This window comes from Platalea leucorodia, assembly GCF_965183815.1.
Source record: "Platalea leucorodia genome assembly, chromosome: 1".
Classification (NCBI taxonomy): domain Eukaryota; kingdom Metazoa; phylum Chordata; class Aves; order Pelecaniformes; family Threskiornithidae; genus Platalea; species Platalea leucorodia.
Genome location: NC_138823.1, coordinates 133,353,758 through 133,372,880, shown reverse-complemented (window position 1 = coordinate 133,372,880; position 19,123 = coordinate 133,353,758). Strand labels below are relative to the sequence as shown.

The 19,123-nt window shown below is 40.3% G+C and overlaps 1 protein-coding gene across 2 annotated transcripts in view; it reads right to left on the bottom strand.

The window, feature by feature from the left end:
* RAPGEF5 (Rap guanine nucleotide exchange factor 5) overlaps nt 1-19,123 on the bottom strand; it is a 174,163-nt gene that overhangs the window by 118,841 nt on the left and 36,199 nt on the right. For both annotated transcript variants that reach the window (XM_082305523.1, XM_082305524.1), the window contains exons 2-6: nt 15,316-15,366; nt 13,868-13,974; nt 12,732-12,853; nt 11,195-11,363; nt 5,563-5,629 (exon numbers count right to left, since the gene is read on the bottom strand). In XM_082305523.1, the coding sequence (XP_082161649.1) occupies nt 5,563-5,629; nt 11,195-11,363; nt 12,732-12,853; nt 13,868-13,974; nt 15,316-15,366 (516 nt within the window). The remainder of the gene's footprint in view (nt 1-5,562; nt 5,630-11,194; nt 11,364-12,731; nt 12,854-13,867; nt 13,975-15,315; nt 15,367-19,123) is intronic.

The following is a 19,123-nucleotide window of genomic DNA, read 5'->3' as shown; positions in this document are numbered from 1 at the left end:
GGCAAACGTTCCTTCATTAAAGGGTTTCATCCTGACGGTCTGAGCTCCTTCTCATAGGACTCACTCAAACCACAAAGAATTGGTACTGCTCAGCATCCTTCTGGATTTGCCTGGTGTCCCTAAATTTCATAATCTACATGCTTTTGTCTATTTTAGCATAAATGCACTTGACATCTCTGCTGGACATGCAATCCCTATGCATCATTACACCGATGGAAATCCGTGTACAACATTTATTCCTCACTGCACACATGCTACACATTATCATACTTCTTCCTAATAGGATTTCAGTTACTGCCTGTTTGGCAAAACCGATAGTTGCACATCACATTGGAGATAATAATGTGGACTCAAAATAAAATACACATTCAAACAAGAGCTATGCCTACCATAATAAATTGAGATATTAAATACAAAAAATTGGTTTATACATATAGCTTGTCGCTGCAAAGCTAACACTATCTAAATAGTATCCCATTTTGAGTAGCATTGCAGATGTCAAAACTGATTCAGTTTAAAGGCCAACTTACCACATAGCATTTACAGAAATATGAAAGTCTGAAAGAGAACATTTTGAGTGTGTTGTTGGCATGTTACCACATTTTAATCAGTTTTCTTTTTGTAATATGAAAGAGCAAGAGTGTGCCTACCGAGTGGTACCCATGTAAACTTCTGCTTGATTAAATACAAAAGGCATATTTATAACGTGAATCTTCTCATCTTCAAAAGACAGAAGTAGAGATTTTTCAGAAGTAAATGACAACTACTGTTCTTCTCTTATCCATGAATCTGGTCATTTTATCATAGAAGGCATAGCTGTGCATCTCATAGACAGTGCATACCACATCTACTTTTTCCCCTCCTCTCTTTTTTCTGCCTATGGTAGTCTTTGTGAAACAGTATTCTAGATGTCAATGTGCCAAATAGGACTTAAGATCGACAGACAAAGTGGCAATCCTTACAGAATCTCAAAATGAAATCCTGCAACAGAAAGCTCTAAACAGCAGGCTTTTGAAAAAGAAGAGAGTCTTGCATCTCAACTAATGATAGTTTGATGGACTCTAAATAAAAGTCGTATTGGCTGACATCTTAAAGTACCAGAAAACTATTTCCCAGATACACTGCATTTACATCCTGATATTCTCTTCCGTCCCATCACAAGGTAAGGTAAGAGCTTTGCAGTGGAAACACTCATAGCCATCCCACTGTGCTTTGGTTTTAGCAGACGAGACATTGAATATGAATATGGGAAGCATGACAGCTCTGGAATGCTTCTTTAAACCCAGGAGTAATCATTGCATTTTCTTAAAAATTCATGACCAAAAAGATTATCCAATGCAAACATATTTCAAATGGCACTTTGCAACTGCTTGCATGTCAGCTGCCTTTACAATTTAAGTTTGATAGTGTTGTCAGTGCCTCACTGTAATGGAGCATATGATATAAGCATATAATTTGATAGGCTCCATTCAGTTATCTTGACTGACTCTGCTTCTTCCATCATAGAATAAAGCAAAAAGAAAAAGTGAGACCCCCGACAAGTTAGTTTCTTATCTTTTGACTCTGACTCTGCTCTTAAAAGAATTGTGTTCCATACATTATGCACAAATTAAGATGATAAAGAAACCTCTGCATTTTTTTCCACGCTGCCCTTCTGACTTGGCATGATTCACCGCAGCTGTCGCTATTATCTTCTACAATCTCCATAACCATTGTTTAAAACCAAAAGTGCATTTCCTAATCAGTTCTAGACTGGATGAATCATCAAAAAAAAAAAAAAAAAAAAGCCACAAATTATGCAGTGAATGTGAAAAGTGGAACTCTACAAAAGAAACAACACCAGGTAACAAAAAGCAGTAGGGAATAAGTAATAAGAGAAAGGCCAGCAGAGAAAGTCAGGCTACAGTAAAGAAAAAGAGGTGGAGAGAGGAATTCACCAAACTTGTACAGATGCCTCTGTCTGTGCTAGTCACTCTATAACCCCTTCACAGAGAAGGCATACCTTACCAGCAGAGCCTAAGGTATGTCTGTTGTTCCCTAAAGTAGACTTTCAAAATGAATCATACATTCAGCATCCCAAAAGTGCCTATATCTGCTCCCTGGCTGTAAGGAGTGCCTGGGGAAGCTAGCTCAGATGTAGATGCCTGCCATATGGCCACTTATATTTAGGTGAGGAGAGTTCCACCCTCTGCAACAGCAATAGCTTTTACAGAGTTACAGAAATATATAATTAGACCTTACATGCATGCACGCTTACAGTTTTTCATGTGCTTTCAGATGCTGAAACAGTGATTTAAATTTTAGGCACACAGATTCCTCCAATGTTCCTTCAGCTGGATCTTCACAATTGGTTTAGGTTTGAAAATCTGGGAATTTAATCCCCCAAAAAAGAAAAGCTGACACAGAAGCATACTTCTGACCTGACACAGAATGTTTTATTCCATTACAAGAAAAGCAAAAAGAAAAGCAGAAGAAACAGTGGTACTATCAACAACCAACAGGATTTGAACCTCAAAACCTAGCAATGTACAAAAAAGTCAGCTCTAATCTCTGACTGCTTTAGTGCTGGGCTGGAAGTAAGGTTTTGGGGATTTTTTTCACTTGTGAAACAGCTGTCTGAAGAATATTGTGAACAGGATTCTGAATTATGAATTCTTCAAGGAAGACTGGCTTTATTCTGTACAAAATATGTAAACATTCAGCAAGCCAAAAAGCAAGACAGTGTGAACACATTTCCAGTCATTGCTAATACCTTCTCTTTTGGTTTCCAGCTCCTGCTCACAGGACTCCTTTTTTCCATACAAATTCTGAAGCTGGCAGCAAAAAAAAAAAATTGAGAACTTGTATCCTGGAGAGTCCAGCCCTCTGCTGAGTGGTGCAAGCTGAGGGTTCAACTTCTCTTGGGACACATCAAGACTCCATAAACTCACAGTGAGTACTTTAAATCCCAGTCTACTGTATGGAGGAAAAGCAATATTCTGGAAGGATAACAGGGAGAAGTTCATATACAGATGTTAATATTTGGAAGATTCTGCTCTAGTCTTATGTCTTTTCTCCAGGGTTAGACTAGAAAATCATTATAGAAAGCCTGCACAGTTTTGTGGAAAATCAGAAAACACAGGAGAAAAGATCAGTCTTTTTGACACCACCATGGCAATAGATGGGTCTCAGGCCATCTGGAGATGCAAGTGCCTAATTTTTCTTCAGCTAGTTAGCTACAGCAATAAAATGGTTCATTTAAAAAAAAAAAAATTGTCCATGTGCCCTGCTGCTGGAATCACACAGGATGTAGTTCAAAGGTTTGACCTTGCAAGTTAGATGTGAAGCACTCTGAACTCCCCGTCAATTTCTCACATGTTTAAGGATATGCATTTTACTCAAGTGTATCCAGCAACAGCTAGATCCAGTTCTCAGAAAGTCTCGTTGAGTGTTTCCCTTTTTTTAACTGATGAAAAAACATTATCCTTCTATTTTTGAGAGGCAAAGCTTTTGATGGATACTGGCAATGTTTTATAGAGTCGGTAGTTTTGTAAATTTTTGAAAAGATATGACTTTGCAAGAAGTATTTTATGGTTTTCTATTTTTTCTCTCTATGCAACTAAAAATGGAGGATACTGAGGTTCTGAGTTCTCCTTTCATTTTCAGTGAGGGAAAAAAAGTACAGAAAACAAGGAATTTGAATATAGAGAAAATAAAAAATAAAAAAATTAAAACACAAAATTTTATAATGTCATACATTTTAAATTATTTTTGCATAAAATTGAGCATACAGAACCACTGGCTTTCCAAACACATTACAAAATGTCTTTTGTAAAGACTCTTGTCTTTACAAAACATAGCACAAGTCCTCTTTCCCTTCCATTTTTTCAGCCAGTTCAAGATAGTACTTTATTCGTTTTACTTAAATAGCTTTTATCCTCATGCCTTTTTCATGACAACTTCACCCTGCTTGGTTCACTTTCATCTCTGTACTTTCTCATGTACCCAAAACAGAACTGCCAGAATTCCATGTTTTGCTGATACCATGATTTAGGTGTGATGTTTGCAGAACCATACAATCACAGAATGGTTGAGGTAGGAAGGCACCTCTGGAGGTCATCTGATCCAAACCCCTGCTCAAAAGCAGGGTCAGCTACAGCAGGTTGCTCAGGACCGTGTCCAGTTGAGTTCTGAACATCTCCAAGGATGGAGACTCCACTACCTCTCTGGGTAACCTGTTCTACTGTTTGATAACCCCACAGTAAATAAGTTTTTTCTTATGTTTAAGTAGAATTTCTTGAATTTCAGTTTGTGCCACTGCTTCTTGTCCTGTCACAAGATATGACCAAGAAGAGCCTGGCTCAGTCTTCTTTGTTCCCTTCCATCAGGTATTTATACACATTTATAAGATCCTCCCATAGCCTTCTGTTCTCGAAGCTCAACTCCCAGCTCTCTCAGCCTCTCCCTGTAAATCAGATACTGTGCTCCCCTGATCATCTTCATGGTCATTTGCATACAGTCCAGTACATCCACATCTCTTGTACTGGGAGTTCAGAACTGGACGCAACACTCCAGATGTGTCACACCAGTTCTGAGTAGAGGGGGAATTATCACCTCCCTTAGCCGGAGGGTAACGCTCTTACTAATGCAGCCCGGAAGGCAGTTGGCTTTCTTTGCCACAAGGGCACATTTCTGGCTCATGTTCAACCTGCTGTCCACCAGGACCCCCGGGTTCTTTTCTGCAAAGCTGCTTTTCAGACAGTCAGCCCCCAGCCTGCACAGAAGCATGAGGTTATTTCTCCCAGATGCAGGACACTGCATTGCCCTTTGTTGAATTTCATGAGGTTCCTGCTGGCCCATCCCTCCAGCCTGTCCAGGTCCCTCTGAATGGCAGCACACCCATCTGGTGTATCGACCATTCCTCCCAGTTTTGCATCACCTGCAAACTTGCTGAGGGTGCACTCCGTACCATTGTACAGATTACATTAGATCGCATGAATCTAGCTTAACCCTCTGAAGTCCTGTCTGTCTGCTTCTTAGAACAATGATCTTACAACAGATAAAAAAGATGCACCGAATTCTAGCACAAACAGAATAAGCTGTTCTTTATTATGGTGGAGTTTATTGAGGCTAAATATGGTTGGAAAGCCAGCTACCCAGGCTTCCCAGGTGGGTCTCCTCAGAAGCTTATGATAATCTATGCCAGGGCTGCTGAGGCCCTTTTTCTCTCCCTTTGTCCCCCACCCCATCATTGTCTTCACACTGATGCCCACTTGACCAAGAGGATCTGAGTGTAAGCTACTCGGCAGAAAAATCACCATGATCCTCCAAATTGGTATCTCCTGGGCCATGAATAGCATGGATTACAAGACAGCAGGCTGCAGCAGTCCTTGCTTGGACTGATTTTAATAGCTTTGGAATTGCATACTAAGACCTCAGTAAAGCTTCCTCCTTTCAGAGACAAAAAAAGTAGTTTGCGTTACAAACACCTGCTCACTAAGACTAAGCCTTTAATTTGAAAGGATCCAAAACACGACAATATTTCAAACGTGATCAGTACAAACTTTGATGCAGTGACCTTACCGCAGAAGTGAGACGAGCAAGAATTTCAGCGTTGGTTTCTGCCGTATCTTCTATTTTTTGATCAGGCCTTAAAAAAATAAAAATAACATTTTATTATTTCTTTCATTCTGTTTCAACATCTTTTGATTCCTGGAAAGCAAGGAACTGTGTAGCCACAGGTACTAATGTAAAAGGTCCTTTGAGATTCCACATCAAAATGATGACTGCAACATGTCAATAATTAATTGTGTCAGTAACGACAGAGTACACCCTTTGTCCCTTGCTGTCAAGAACTCTTTTGATTGGACTAACGTAAAACAGTGAGAGAATTCTTTGGCTATAAAAATACGATGAAGAACTGAAGAATGCAGGACCCTCTTAGCTCAGAGTTGCTTATTTGAATGCATATTTTGCTCTGCTAAAAACATACTCTATCAACAGAGCAAAGAGTTTTCCATCTGCCCACCACCCAGCTTTGCTAAGGTGTGGAGCAACACCTATGGAATGCAAGCTCACATAGATAAAAGCAGACAACATCAAAATCATTATGTGACACATGAAGTTTGATATTTAAAAAAAAAAAAAAAGTGAGAATTAAAAGAATACATGTAAGAAGCCATAAATTAACAAACTAAAGGAACGTCTGAGAACATTATTAGGTTGTCTTGATAGTTACTCACAAGACAGAGAAACTTAATGTGTCTTTGCAGAAGTGGGGCAGTGCAGGAATAACCCTTCTAGAAACTCTCACAGAAGTCTGGCCCATGTGGAAAAAGCCACACAAAAGCTGCTGTGGACAGCATGGGATAGGACTGTGTTTTTCTTTAAAACAGTCTAATTCCCATCACTAGAACATCTGCAAGCCTTTTGGAAGCTTTATTGGCAATCAGAAGAAAGATACCAATATGATAGGCTTATTACTATGGGGAAAGAGAAAAAGACAATGCCCTTGAGATCTTTACTTTTCATGGTATTCAAGAAGCGTGGCATGCCAGCAAACTTAGCAGATACGCAAAACTGCAGCTGCTGTAATAAACATAAATCCCAGGTATTAGTAGAAGCTTCTATCTTTGACTAAATTATTTAATTGATCATATGCCTTGATGTGTTTAGGGAGAGAGCTGATAACATGTCTGGAATATGCAGCTGGTATATTGTGGTTCTTACATCCCATGTCCAAAAATTACTCTCCCTGATTAAAAAATTAAGGTCAGAAAGCACAGAATGACACATGCATTCATTTTGGGGCAAGCATATTCAGACCAAAATGGTAATTCAGGCTAGAAATCACAATTGTTTTCACAACTGCCTTTCCTATTCAAAGAAAAATGTGATTTAACATTTTAAGTGTTATAAACAGCCCAAAAGAAATAAATGAATGTAGTTTCACTTACAAAGACTGATTTATTCAGTCTTTCTCTTTATAATTTGGAATGAAATTAAAATAATTGACTTCTTCATATGCCTATGTTTCCGTACACATCTGATCTCTCAGAACGAGGCTAGGACCTGATTCTTCTAAATTGGAGGCAAAAGATAGCAGCTCAGTAGACACAGCCACAGATGCAATTTATAAACCCAGAACAGCATACAGCATAGCTATTTCCATCTTGGGCCTTTATCACTTCATCTTCTATTTAAAAATACTCGCAGTATTCATCTGCATATGAGCATCGAATACTTCTGAAACCATTAATATACTAAAAATTACAGTCAGGTCTCCAGAATCAGAGAGGAAGTGTGTATTATGATACCCAGGCTAATGGAAAAAAGTAAGACAGAATAGATACTTAGGAACAGAATCAGCACAGATATCACCCTATTTTTTTCAAAAGGGGCCAGCTAAGACCTAGTAGGGCTGGTACCAAACAGGAGCTACAAAGCCCAGGCAAACAAGCCTAATGCTTATACAGCTCAGTGGTCCTTGGGCTCGGTAGTGTGTTAAGCAGAGCAAGATGCAGGGATGCTTGCCCTGGATCTGCATGCAGGCAAGTCAGGTCCAGCACAATTATTACTGTACACCACATGAAAGCAACTACAGTGCTTCTGATCCACTGACAGAGGAAGCAATACAGATACACCCACAGTCCTGGGCCTGGGCCTCAACTGTCCAAAGCAGAGCCACTACACATGTCTCTACGCTGGCTTTACAATCCACCTACAATGCCAATAAAAGACCCAAGGATACCTGAGAGCTGTTTGCATCCAGCAAAAGCTTTCCAGGAACTCCATAAGGCAGTAACTAAATGAATATCCCATTCTGGCTATTTGCATTAAAAACAAATTACTTTTAAGACTAGTTACTTTTCTGAAATTACTAAACTGTAAATTATTTCAGGACAGAAGATACAGAATATAGCGTAACACTTCTGAAAAGAAAATAACTAGCAATATGAGATAAAGAAAAAAAAAATCCCTGTTAACATCTCTTCAAATAATTAAAAAATATTATGGGATACATTTCAACGGTCTAAGGTACCCAATGCATTCTTGAAACGTTCATTGAGTCTACCAGTTGTTCTGGGAATTAGGTGTTGTTATAAACACCCCCATTTACAAAGAAGGAAATAGAAGCACACAAAGATTAAACACCTGATACAAAGCCATTGCAGTCACTGGAAAACAATTCAGGAGGCATTGGATGAGAGCCTAAGTGATTGCTCAAGGTTGTAAGGAAGTCCATGGCACAGCTTTCAATACAGATCTTTTGTTCCCAGGCTATTGCAATATTCACTTCTTTTCTATTCAAGTAGAATTGGCTGTGATTAACATAGGGTGTTTAATGACCCCAAGAGGCCTCTGCATCAGTCCCACCTCATTTGGCAACATTTACAGGGGTTCAGTCCTGTGGAATACACATAACAACATTAGCCTTCAGTTTAGTGTGAGCTGCTAAAAATCTGCTATGTCCCGTCTTGTTTTCCATGGCAGACTCCCACCAATGTTATGTTTGATGTAGGGAATTTGCCAAGGTCAAAAGGCAACAAGGAGCATTTATTCAGGAACCGTAAGCACGTCACAGGCTTCAGAATGCTATTTTCATTGTAGAACTCACTATAGTATTATTTGGTAACACTGCTAGTACTGACCAGAAACAAATACAAATCCATCAAAAATCTGTGCAGCAAGTCAAGACCGGGCCATGTTTATTTAATAGAGTTTCCAGAAGAGCTGCTGAAGGAAGTCTTCAGAGCTGCTACTGCCTTTTCAGGTCTATAGACTCCTTCTGGGAGAGCAGATCCATGGTGCTCCACAGAGACCCACTGATGCACCTAGCAGTCCAGGCAAGCGCAAGGCTGCTGCCCACCAGCCACAGAGGAGACAGAGCTCATCTGGCTCCCAGGACCACCAGGAGATGTCCAACGTTGCCTTCTGGTGCACAAGCAGGCAGTTGCTTCTGATTTCATGAAAAGCATGGAATCTAATTAATAAGGTAAGACTTTCTCTATCCCTATGTACATACAGAATTAATGTTGTCAATACAGACTATGAGAAAAACTAAGACAGAAAAATGAATACAAAAATATTAAATTACAAGAAAGACTATACTTCTAATGGTATGCAAAGCAGCTTATGTATTTGAGAAAAGACAAACACTCGCTTCAAGGAAGAGTTTTTAGGATTGCCCTCTTTCTTCATGAAAAAGGGATAAATATGGATTTATTTAACCCGGTCAGATAACTTTAACAAACACCTCATCACATCTATTCCCTTTCAGATTGCGTTTTAGCAGTGCATTATTTGCATAAAGCATGGAGAATTTTGAACCTGGAAAAGCCTCCTTTCCCTTTAATATCACACTCCCTCGAGAATATACCATTATGTAAAATTCGATTCCTTCAATATGTATTTTTTTAAAAAACACCCTCACAATCTGACAGGTAAAACCTCCAGAAAATAATTCTTCAGTGACAATGTTCCCAAAAGGAATCCAACTTCAACTAAAATTTGAATAATGTGAGCAGGAAGGAGCTAGAAATGTACATTAATGAATAATTGTTCAATTCATGTGGCAGGGATCATCCTCCACTAGAAACGACAGTTGCACCGGAACAATAAAACTGCAAAGTAGACTGTAAAATAGTGGTACTCTCTGGCCAAGGTCAGCATGCAGGACACATTTTTAACTTGAACCTAAAAAGTCTTCAATCCATTTTCCTACTGAGCATCCTTCAGCTAACACATCAATATGACCTATCTGTTCTGTCTTTTTGATTCAAAGCCTTTGTACGAATAGTCATGAACCATGAAAAGTGGCCTGATTTGCAGTGATAATGAGGAAAACCCCAATTCCCACTGAAATCAAGATGAAATCGCCCTGATACTTAAGGGACAGCCAAACTGCTTAGCACCAGAGTAGGCTAGAAGACAAGAATTCCTATTTGCAAAAATATTCAAAGGTTTTCTCCCATATGTCACCTGCTTAGAAGATCACATTCAGTCCTCTGCTCTATCCAATTTGGGGTCCTTGTCACTTGGCTATGCTCACTCAAGCTGACCAAATAAATGTATTTTCAAGGGGATCCCCACTCCAGAACTGCCAATTTCTGGTTGGTGAGGGCAGTCAGCAACAGGGGAGGGAATCAAATTTCTGTCCTGAGCCATGCAGAGAAATTGCTGAGATTTTTTTCTACCAGCTCCACATGTCTGAATTTAAGAAGCTGGGCTTGAGAGAGCTTACAGGGACTTCGGGCTTTGGACTCCTTTAAAATATTTCCATTGGACATTCATTTGAGACAATGTGCTTTTAAAACCTAATATGCAGAGGAGGAAAGTACTTATAGAAGAAAGTTTTGTCTTTGACATCAAACAGAATAAATGCTAGTACTGGCAGACTAATAGTTCTCCACAGTATGAGTATCAGGTTGGAGGATTCATCATGCTAGGGACAATGAAAGAATTTAACCCTACTTGTCTATCCAGGCCAGCTCCTGCAGATTTGCTAAGCCATGAGGGGTGACGAGCCTCCAGACCTCTCATTGACACCTTTTTCCTATATTTTGGCCTCTTACTGTGGCGCAAACACCTATGGTTTTCTTCTAGCTGCTCTAAATAGGCAACATTTAGAGCGCAGCTGTATCAGTACAGAGGGTATAACATCCAATAGTCGGGTGAAAGAGAAGGCACATAGGAAGCGAAACTCTTAAAAGACATATTCAGAAAAAGGAATAATAATGTGAGACCACAGAGCTCTGGCAAACATGCAGTAGCAAAGTAAAATCAGATGACTGAAGCTACCACATTTCTACCCATCCTTTCTACCCATCTGATAGCTGATCCTGACACAGCACAAGGGCATCTGATCTGGTAGTCAATCAGCTCCACAGCATGCCTGCTGCCGAATTTGTGCCAAACCTCCAAATGTAAGAGAAGACCAAAAAATAAAGCCATTTGCCCAGGTAATATAGCAAGCTAGAGTAAGCAAGCTAGTGCATAAGAACCACAATATGCCAAAAATCCCAAGTCGAATGCCTTCATTTGTCTACCCACACTGACTTTCTCAGATGAAAAGCCCATCTCTACAAAGCTTGTCAACCCCGAAAAGAAAGCTGGCTCATTTGCACAGTGGTTTGGGGGTAAACAGTGTCATTATAAGCCAGCCACTTACAAAACAGCCAGCAAAAGTTGCAAACAGCTGTATACGCACACTTACAGATTACACATGTCAATCCTGGGAGGAGACAATGGCAGTAGCTGAAGTAGGAGCTTTACTCCATTCTTCCATCCTTCCTCTTTCTCAAATTCACAGAAAAGGTAGGTACATTCATCCGCTGAGAACTGGTAGAAAGCATGAGTGTCTTGAAAATAGAGTTGTCTGTCCACTGTTAGAAAAAATAACATTAGATAGCCTTTAAACCTTTACCACGTAGAGGTTCTGTGTCCCCACCACATTCTGTATTGCCATTGGCTTTATTGCTGAGTTGCACCACCACACAGGGCAAAAGGATCACAAACTCAGCATAGAAGCAATCCTGCCCTCTCGTATTAACACGGTGCATCCAAACAGGACAACCCCAAAACCTCAATTTGAAGATCTCCAGGCTCCTGAAATTCAAGCATTAAGACTGCTGAGTATTTAATCAATTTCAGAATCAGTTCAGAATTAGGGAATAAAAACCTTCCACTTCTCAGTTTTCTGAGGTTCAATTTCTGTTGGCTTCTAATCTGTTCTCATGAATGGCCAGGCACTAGTAAGCTCAATACTGGGGATGCAGCCCACCATTACCCTAGCTTCTCCTCAAATTCAGGGCTACTGGATTTGTAGACTAGACCTGGGTAAGATGATGCACCAGTACAACATCTGTCGTCTTCCCTGGCATAACTGGGATCGAACTGGGATCAAAGGACGGGGTCCAAAGCCAAAAGCACAGGCTCCTGCTGGGAAAGTCATTCAGCCCTTGTTGAGGTTGCATGATAAGACATACTGTCAGTGTAGTTGGAGCAGAAGAAAATCTTTAAGTATACTGCCATGGTACATAAGCAGAAATCTTCCATAACACCTCACCTTTTCACAAGGAGGAAAGTTAAGTGTCTAGCACAGACCCCGTGGTGGAATATGCTCTGAGTTGAGCTACCTAAGTAGTCCCAGCAACAAAGTAAAGTCCATCAGATTTCCAGAGGCTGGTTACTGGTGTAATTATTGCCAGCCACATTAGCTGGACCAAACCCCTAAATTTGGTGGGGAAGGTGGGGACAGCTGGGTAGAATCTGGCATCACCACCGTCCAAGGATCTGAATCATCTCTCAATCCGTTGTAATCTAATACTATGAAAAACAGAGAGAGGAAGGGAAAACCACTAATAGCTAGAGAAGTAACCTGGCGAAGCCATGATCTGCAGTGACTAAACAGCTGCTGTCTTGTGAAAAACCTAAAAGAGCCTGGGGAGAAAAAAAAATAGGCTGGAAAAGACATGCACGCTGTCTGCAACTTGGTAACAGGTAATTACATTTGCAAAAGCAAAAGGAAGGAAACTGCCTAAAAAAAGACTTGCCTTTGGTATTTATGAAATGAAAGGTCACAGAGGTGAGCCTACCAAAGAGATAGTAGAATAAACAACTGTGAAGAAAAATGGATCAATCTGCATTTTTTTTTTCTTTCCCTCCTTCCTCTTCCATCAAAAAGGGGAGTCTTATCCTATGCAGGAGAAATTGATAGCCTTCCTCATGCTAGAAGTACTATCAAGACTGACCTGATAATATAATGCCCATGTCCAGGAGGAGCTGCCACACTCCAACTGCTGTAGATCTGCACTTAACAAAAGGGCACTGCTCCAAAAGCCAGTCTACCAGTTCGGATCCAACACAGCTTCTCCTGAAAATAAGCAAAATATCACTTCTCACACTACAGTAATGTTAAAATGCTCTTTTATAATAAAGACCTATTTCTTAAAGCTATTAAAAGTGGATCCTTTCTGTTCAGCAGGGCAAACTCTTTGTCTCAATTACAATTTTTGTAATCCTATTCATTTCAAGGGAAGAAATTATTCTGGCAAGTCTCAGGGGATAACCCTAGTTACAACGAGGGAACTCGTGTTAGATGAGTAAGTTCCCTTACATACCTAATTCATGTGGCATACTTTACAATATGTTATATTTTTATCAATTTGTGCTGCATACAGACAGTCATCCAAAGATGTATAAGAGCTAAATAAAATCCAGCTTTTAGCCTCAGGATTTTATTTCCTTTCTGAGCACAGGCATAAGCAATACAGCTACACAATAGATATGTAAGACCTTGAGTGTTGCTCTAGGATGTAATTCATCTTTCACATTATTGGTAAACTTTTTTTTTTTATGATTTAAAAAGATAGGTTGTGGCTTTTCCTTAAATACAAATATGAATGAATAGTGCTATAATAGAGACCTGCACATTTTGGCATCATTGAAAACAGGAGGAAGTATTTATGCTGTAATGCAACACAAATGGAAAATCACTTCATTACAAAAATATTCCATAAATTACATGCAAAAATTACTGTGTAACTAAATCTTAGGAATCCAATTAATCTCTTTTATAACTCCAGACCAGGGCTGAATTCAATACTCTTTATTTTCAACAGAAAAACACAATTGTATATGACATCATAAGCAATTAAATTAATGGACATACAAGCAGGTCACTACTGCTTTCTGACAACTGACAAAGTAACATAAGAAAAGATATTAAAATACATGAGATTTTTAAGAATTTTTTTAGAAAATATTTTCAGTTCTTAGTAACACATACAAAATCTCACTCTCAGACTTTACTCTCTTGTCAAATTAGGGCATAGACAAATGCAACTAAAACCCATCCAGTTGATTAAAACAAACGATCTTGGGTTACCTGCAAATGCCAGTAAGGTACACCCTGTCTTTAATCAGGTCAGATGCTTGTAGAGTAAAAATATTCCTGAGAGCTCTCCCAGCACAGGAACAACTTTCTCCATAAATCTGAATGAAAAGAGAAATTGAAAACTATGACAAACAGGGATTTATTCCTGCTGTAGGAAATTGCCTTGCCACTGTCCGCTCCCTCCCTCTGAGTGATGCCTTCTCCCCAGCTAAATGGCAAGCAAGCAGTCAAAGCCTCATAGGCAATGCACCCCAACTTCTCCCATACCCAGTTGTATCATGGGTTGCAGATGCCCCCACAAGCTGGACTACTTTTACATTTGCTGCCTGAGAAAAGCAGAGGGTTTACTATCTGTCAGTTTTACCTTTGAACAACAGACAAGTTCAAATAAAAACAAGTGTTATTCTAGCAAAGCAAAAAGACTACATTAACCATTGCAAAACCACACAAATACAGTTAAAATTAAACATTATTCCATATGTATTTGAGTTAAATAATTTAATACAAGCCTAATACACACTGAAACACCATTTCACAGTTTTTCCTTTTTGTTCAGAAACTTTGGGGGTAACGTATGATAGCTACAGGTCGGTTCATCCATACCTTGCCAGGAGGATGTGGTCTTTCAGAATGGACACACCTCTGACTTCCCCCGCACCTGATGTCTACCTTACACCTCAAGGTTGCAGATGTGTCTATCAAAACAGGACCCAACTCCATCTTCTATAAAACCATGTTCCACCTGGACTCTGTATACCACTCCTTACTGATGAATTTAACTCAGGCTTCATGATGAGGGTGAAACACTGGAACAGGTTGCCCAGAGAAGAGGTAGATGCCCCATCCTTGGAAACATTCAAGGCCAGGCTGGATGGGGCTCTGAGCAACCTGATCTAGTTGAAGATGTCTCTGCCAATTGCAGGGGGGTTGGACTAGATGACCTTTAAAAGGGCCCTTCCATCCCAAATCATTCTATGATTCTGTTGTGATGTTGCCTCACCATCCCAGCAAAACCTATCAGTAACACAAATAACCAACTTGAAAGAAAAATAATGCCACAGTTTCACCTTTTTTGTTTGTTTGTTTCTTTCCTATGTTTAGGAATCTTTCAAGGAACATAAAATAGTCCTGAGACAGTAAAGTCTTGTGAGATGCAAAAACAGAGCTCTCAAATATTTCAAAAGTAAGCTAAACTGTGGCAATTATTTAAATGGCGGGGAAGCGAGTGCACACCAGAATTCACAACAATTCAGTTTGCAAATTCAATACTAGAAGCAAACAATTTCTAACACACATAAACTGTAACTTGTTAACTGGATTTAACTGCCGTCTACATTCACAAGCGTCTTTGAAGCTATGATTAAGAGGTTGAACCAAACCAAAAAGATTCCTAACATGTTGTTTGATGAAATGGAATTTAAAAGAAGCTTGACAAATACCTTGTTTGAAGGAGTTTCCAAGTATGGATTTGAAATTCTTCTGGACAGGGTCTGTAAGACAAGTTGGTAGAGCTTTAGTTTTGTTCTGTTTTTTTATGGAAAAAAAGTAGCAGCGATCTAGGTCTTTTAGCTATTGAAATCTAAGTTAAAAAAATTTATCAAATCATCTGAGTAGTCTAACTGAAGTCTCCAAATAATTTATTTTTCACATCAGGAAAAAGCTTTGGTAAACTCAGTTCTGTGTTGTTTACTATATTTATTCTTGATCTGGAAAAGAAGATGAGCAATGAGGTGGCAAAGTCTGTAGACAGCACACAATTATTTGGGTGAGGAAAGACCAGAAATGACAGTGAAGAATTTCAAGATAAACCTAAAAAAAGCTAGGTGAAAAGACAGTATCATGATGAGCTCAACATTAAAAGCAGCATGTACTAGAGGGAGTAAATGTAATTACACGTGCTCTAATACCACTTAAAGCAAACTTTATCAATTCAGTAAAGACACCTCAGGGTCAAGGAACACTTCTCAAGGAAGACCACTCTTCTAAATCAAATTCTTAACTGTAGTTAAAAAAAATATTAGGATAAATGAGGAATAAAATGGCGACCAGCAGGGAGGTAACATTGCTCTAATGTAGATTAGCATTATCTCTGCCATGCCACATGCTGCACTGGTAACAGCATCTCAAAAAATGAATGCTCCAATGTTGGAGGGGATTCAGACAATAATAGTAGTAGCAATAATAAAGGATTTGGATAAATTTTAATATGAGAAGAGACAGATATGACTGTGACTATTTACCTTACAAAGGAGAGATTACAGGAGACATAATGCAATTATACGAAATAATGAAATGGCACAGAGAAGAGACAGGCTTTCTGTGCTCTGTTTTATGTAACATGAGAATAACGGATCACTCAATGAAATTAGAGAGGATTCGTATTTGAGGAGATAGAAAGGAAAATGACACATAACTCTTCACAGCACAGAAATGCAAATGCCAAAACCTTACCACTGATCAATAAAGACTGGGGATTTAAAGTTATAAAATTAACAGTGAACCAGAACTCTGGAAGGCAAACAGAGACAGGATAAATGTCTCTACGAGAGACAGGTTACCCCACCTTTACTCACCGTGATACTTCCATATCTTGTCAGTGTTAAAAGACAAGGTACTGTCTACTCTGATGCTTACTGGCAACTTCTATCTTACTACAAGCCACACAAGACACAAATAAACATTGCCTAAAAGAAGTCTGGAAGTGGAACAGAAGACGTTATACAGGTGCACTGGCAGCACAATGGGAGGATTGTGTGGTGCTCCCTCACATTATTCCAACTCGTAGGCAGCATAATTAATTCCTCGCTTTGAGAAGGATTCAATTCACACTTGGTATATTGTAATAATAATAAAAAAATTGTCCTTCACACCCTGTAACAATTACAGAATCCATATTTCAGTAATGCCACCTGCTTTTCCCCCCCCCCATATTCTTGTTACGGTATTTTTAGAAAGGGAAGGAAAGTGACAAGGAGCCACAGAAGCATCTAACACTGTTTACCCTTCCACGCTCATCACAAATGTTAGTGTATTTCCATGCGTAACAGTAGCTCCATATGGAAATACTATAACATAAAAGCTTAATTCCCCTCTCCCATACCCAACAAAGATGCCGTAAGAGTGCAACATTGCCTCAGATCCCATTTACTCTTCCTAGCCGGCACGTCATTAACACCTCGGTTCTGCAGCAGCCCTACATACCACCACTTCACTTGGTTTCTGTCCAAGTCTTTCATTCAACAAGCCTTGCTCACTGCAACAGCATGGTCAAAGCTTATACATCGATTTCCCCCCTCCCCGCTCCACTCCCAGGCTGGCACTAACTACGTTATAATCAGCAATCTAATTCCAGCAATGCTGGTGAGAACTACAGCCCCTGGCATTGCACTGGCCCAGTCCCTGGCACTCAGAGGACGGCTGAGCCTCAGCCAGGGGAAATACTGCTCCTGCATGGTACAGCTACATGGCAGCATAAGACCAAACTCAACAAAAAGAACAAATGTGGTAGCCTTCTACAACGGGGTTACAGCATTGGTGGATAAGGGAAGAGCGACTGACATCATCTGCCTGGACTTGTGCAAAGCATCAGACACTGTCCTGCACAACATCCTTGTCTCTAAGTCGGAGAGACATGGATTTGACGGACGGACCACTCAGTGGATAAGGAATTGGCTGGATGGTTGCGCTCAAAGAGTTGCGGTCAACAGCTTGATGTCCAAGTGGAGACCATCGATGAATGGCGTTCCTCAGGGGTCAGTATTGGGACTGGCGCTGTTTAACATCTTTGTTGGCAACAGGGACAGTGGGATTGGGTGCACCTTTAGCAAGTTTGCCAATGACACCAAGCTCTGTGGTGCGGTCAACACGCTGGAGGGAAGGGATGCCATCCAGTGGGACCTTGACACGCTTGAGAAGTGGGCCCGTGCGAATTCCGTGAAGTTCAACAAGGCCAAGTGCAAGGTCCTGCACATGGGCCAGGGCAATCCCAGGCACAAATACAGGCTGGGTGATGAGTGGATTGAGAGCCGCCCTGCCAAGAAGGACTTGGGGGTATTGGTGGATGAAAAACTGAATATGATCCAGCAATGTGTGCTTGCAGCCCAGCAAGCCAACCGTATCCTGGGCTGCATCAAAAGAAGCATGACCAGCAGGTTGAGGGAGGTGATTCTCCCCCTCTACTCTCCTCTTGTGAGACCCCACCTGGAGTACTGCATCCAGCTCTGGGGCCAAGAAAGATGTGGACCTGTTGGAATGAGTCCAGAGGAGGGCCATGAAGATGATCAGGGGGCTAGAGCTCGTCCCCTATGAAGACAGGCTGAGACACTTGGGGTTGTTCAGCCTAGAGAAGAGAAGGCTTTAAGGAGACCTTATAGCAACCTTCCAGTACTTAAAGGGGGCCTACAGGAAAGATGGGGAGGGACCCTTTATCAGGGAGTGTAATGACAGGATGAGGGTTAATGGCTTTAAACTGAAAGAGGGTAGATTTAGATTAGATATTAAGAATAAATTCCAAAGAGTCTGCAAAAGGTGACCGAGGCTGAAAACTAGTAGAGAAAAACCAAAAAATCTTCTAGTTTATCCTTCAAATCACACAGTGCTAGCTCTGGTGCAGGGAAGAGAGAAGGAATTCACAGCCTTGAAATGGGACAAGGGAAGACAAGACAACAGCTTCTCTCGGTGGCAGCCTGAACCCATATCAGCTTGGAGCAAGCATGAAACGTTGGAGAGCCCAGGAGAGTACATTTAGCCTGCCATTCAGGAATCTACGCACACAACATTTCTACAAATATAAGAAAATGGAAATTGCATAGGAGAAAAAAAAAAAATAATGGAAGTGGCATTCTGGAATAGAAAAAAAAATGATCTTTCCTGTTGATGCTGGTACAGCCTGTGTAATGTTGAAACACTCCAGTTAGGCTGAAACTCATATCAAATTTTAGGAGTCTATGTCCTAGCTATCAAGCTAGATCCCCTTTTTCTTTTCCTTTTTTTTTTTTTTTTTTTTTTTTTTAATTTGCCTCAATAAATATTTAGCTAGGACAAAATCCCTTCATTTTGTGCTACTGAGCACACCTCTGTTCAACAGACTCTACTTTGGCTGCTGGGGACAAACTGGGCAGTCCCCTTCCCGAGAGAGGAAGAAGAGGGAGCAGATCAGGGGTCCAGGCTTTGTTTGAAAACCCCAACCTTCAGGCTGCTGTGTTGGGGAAACATCATTCCTCCCTGAAGGTATTTGGTAAATACAGG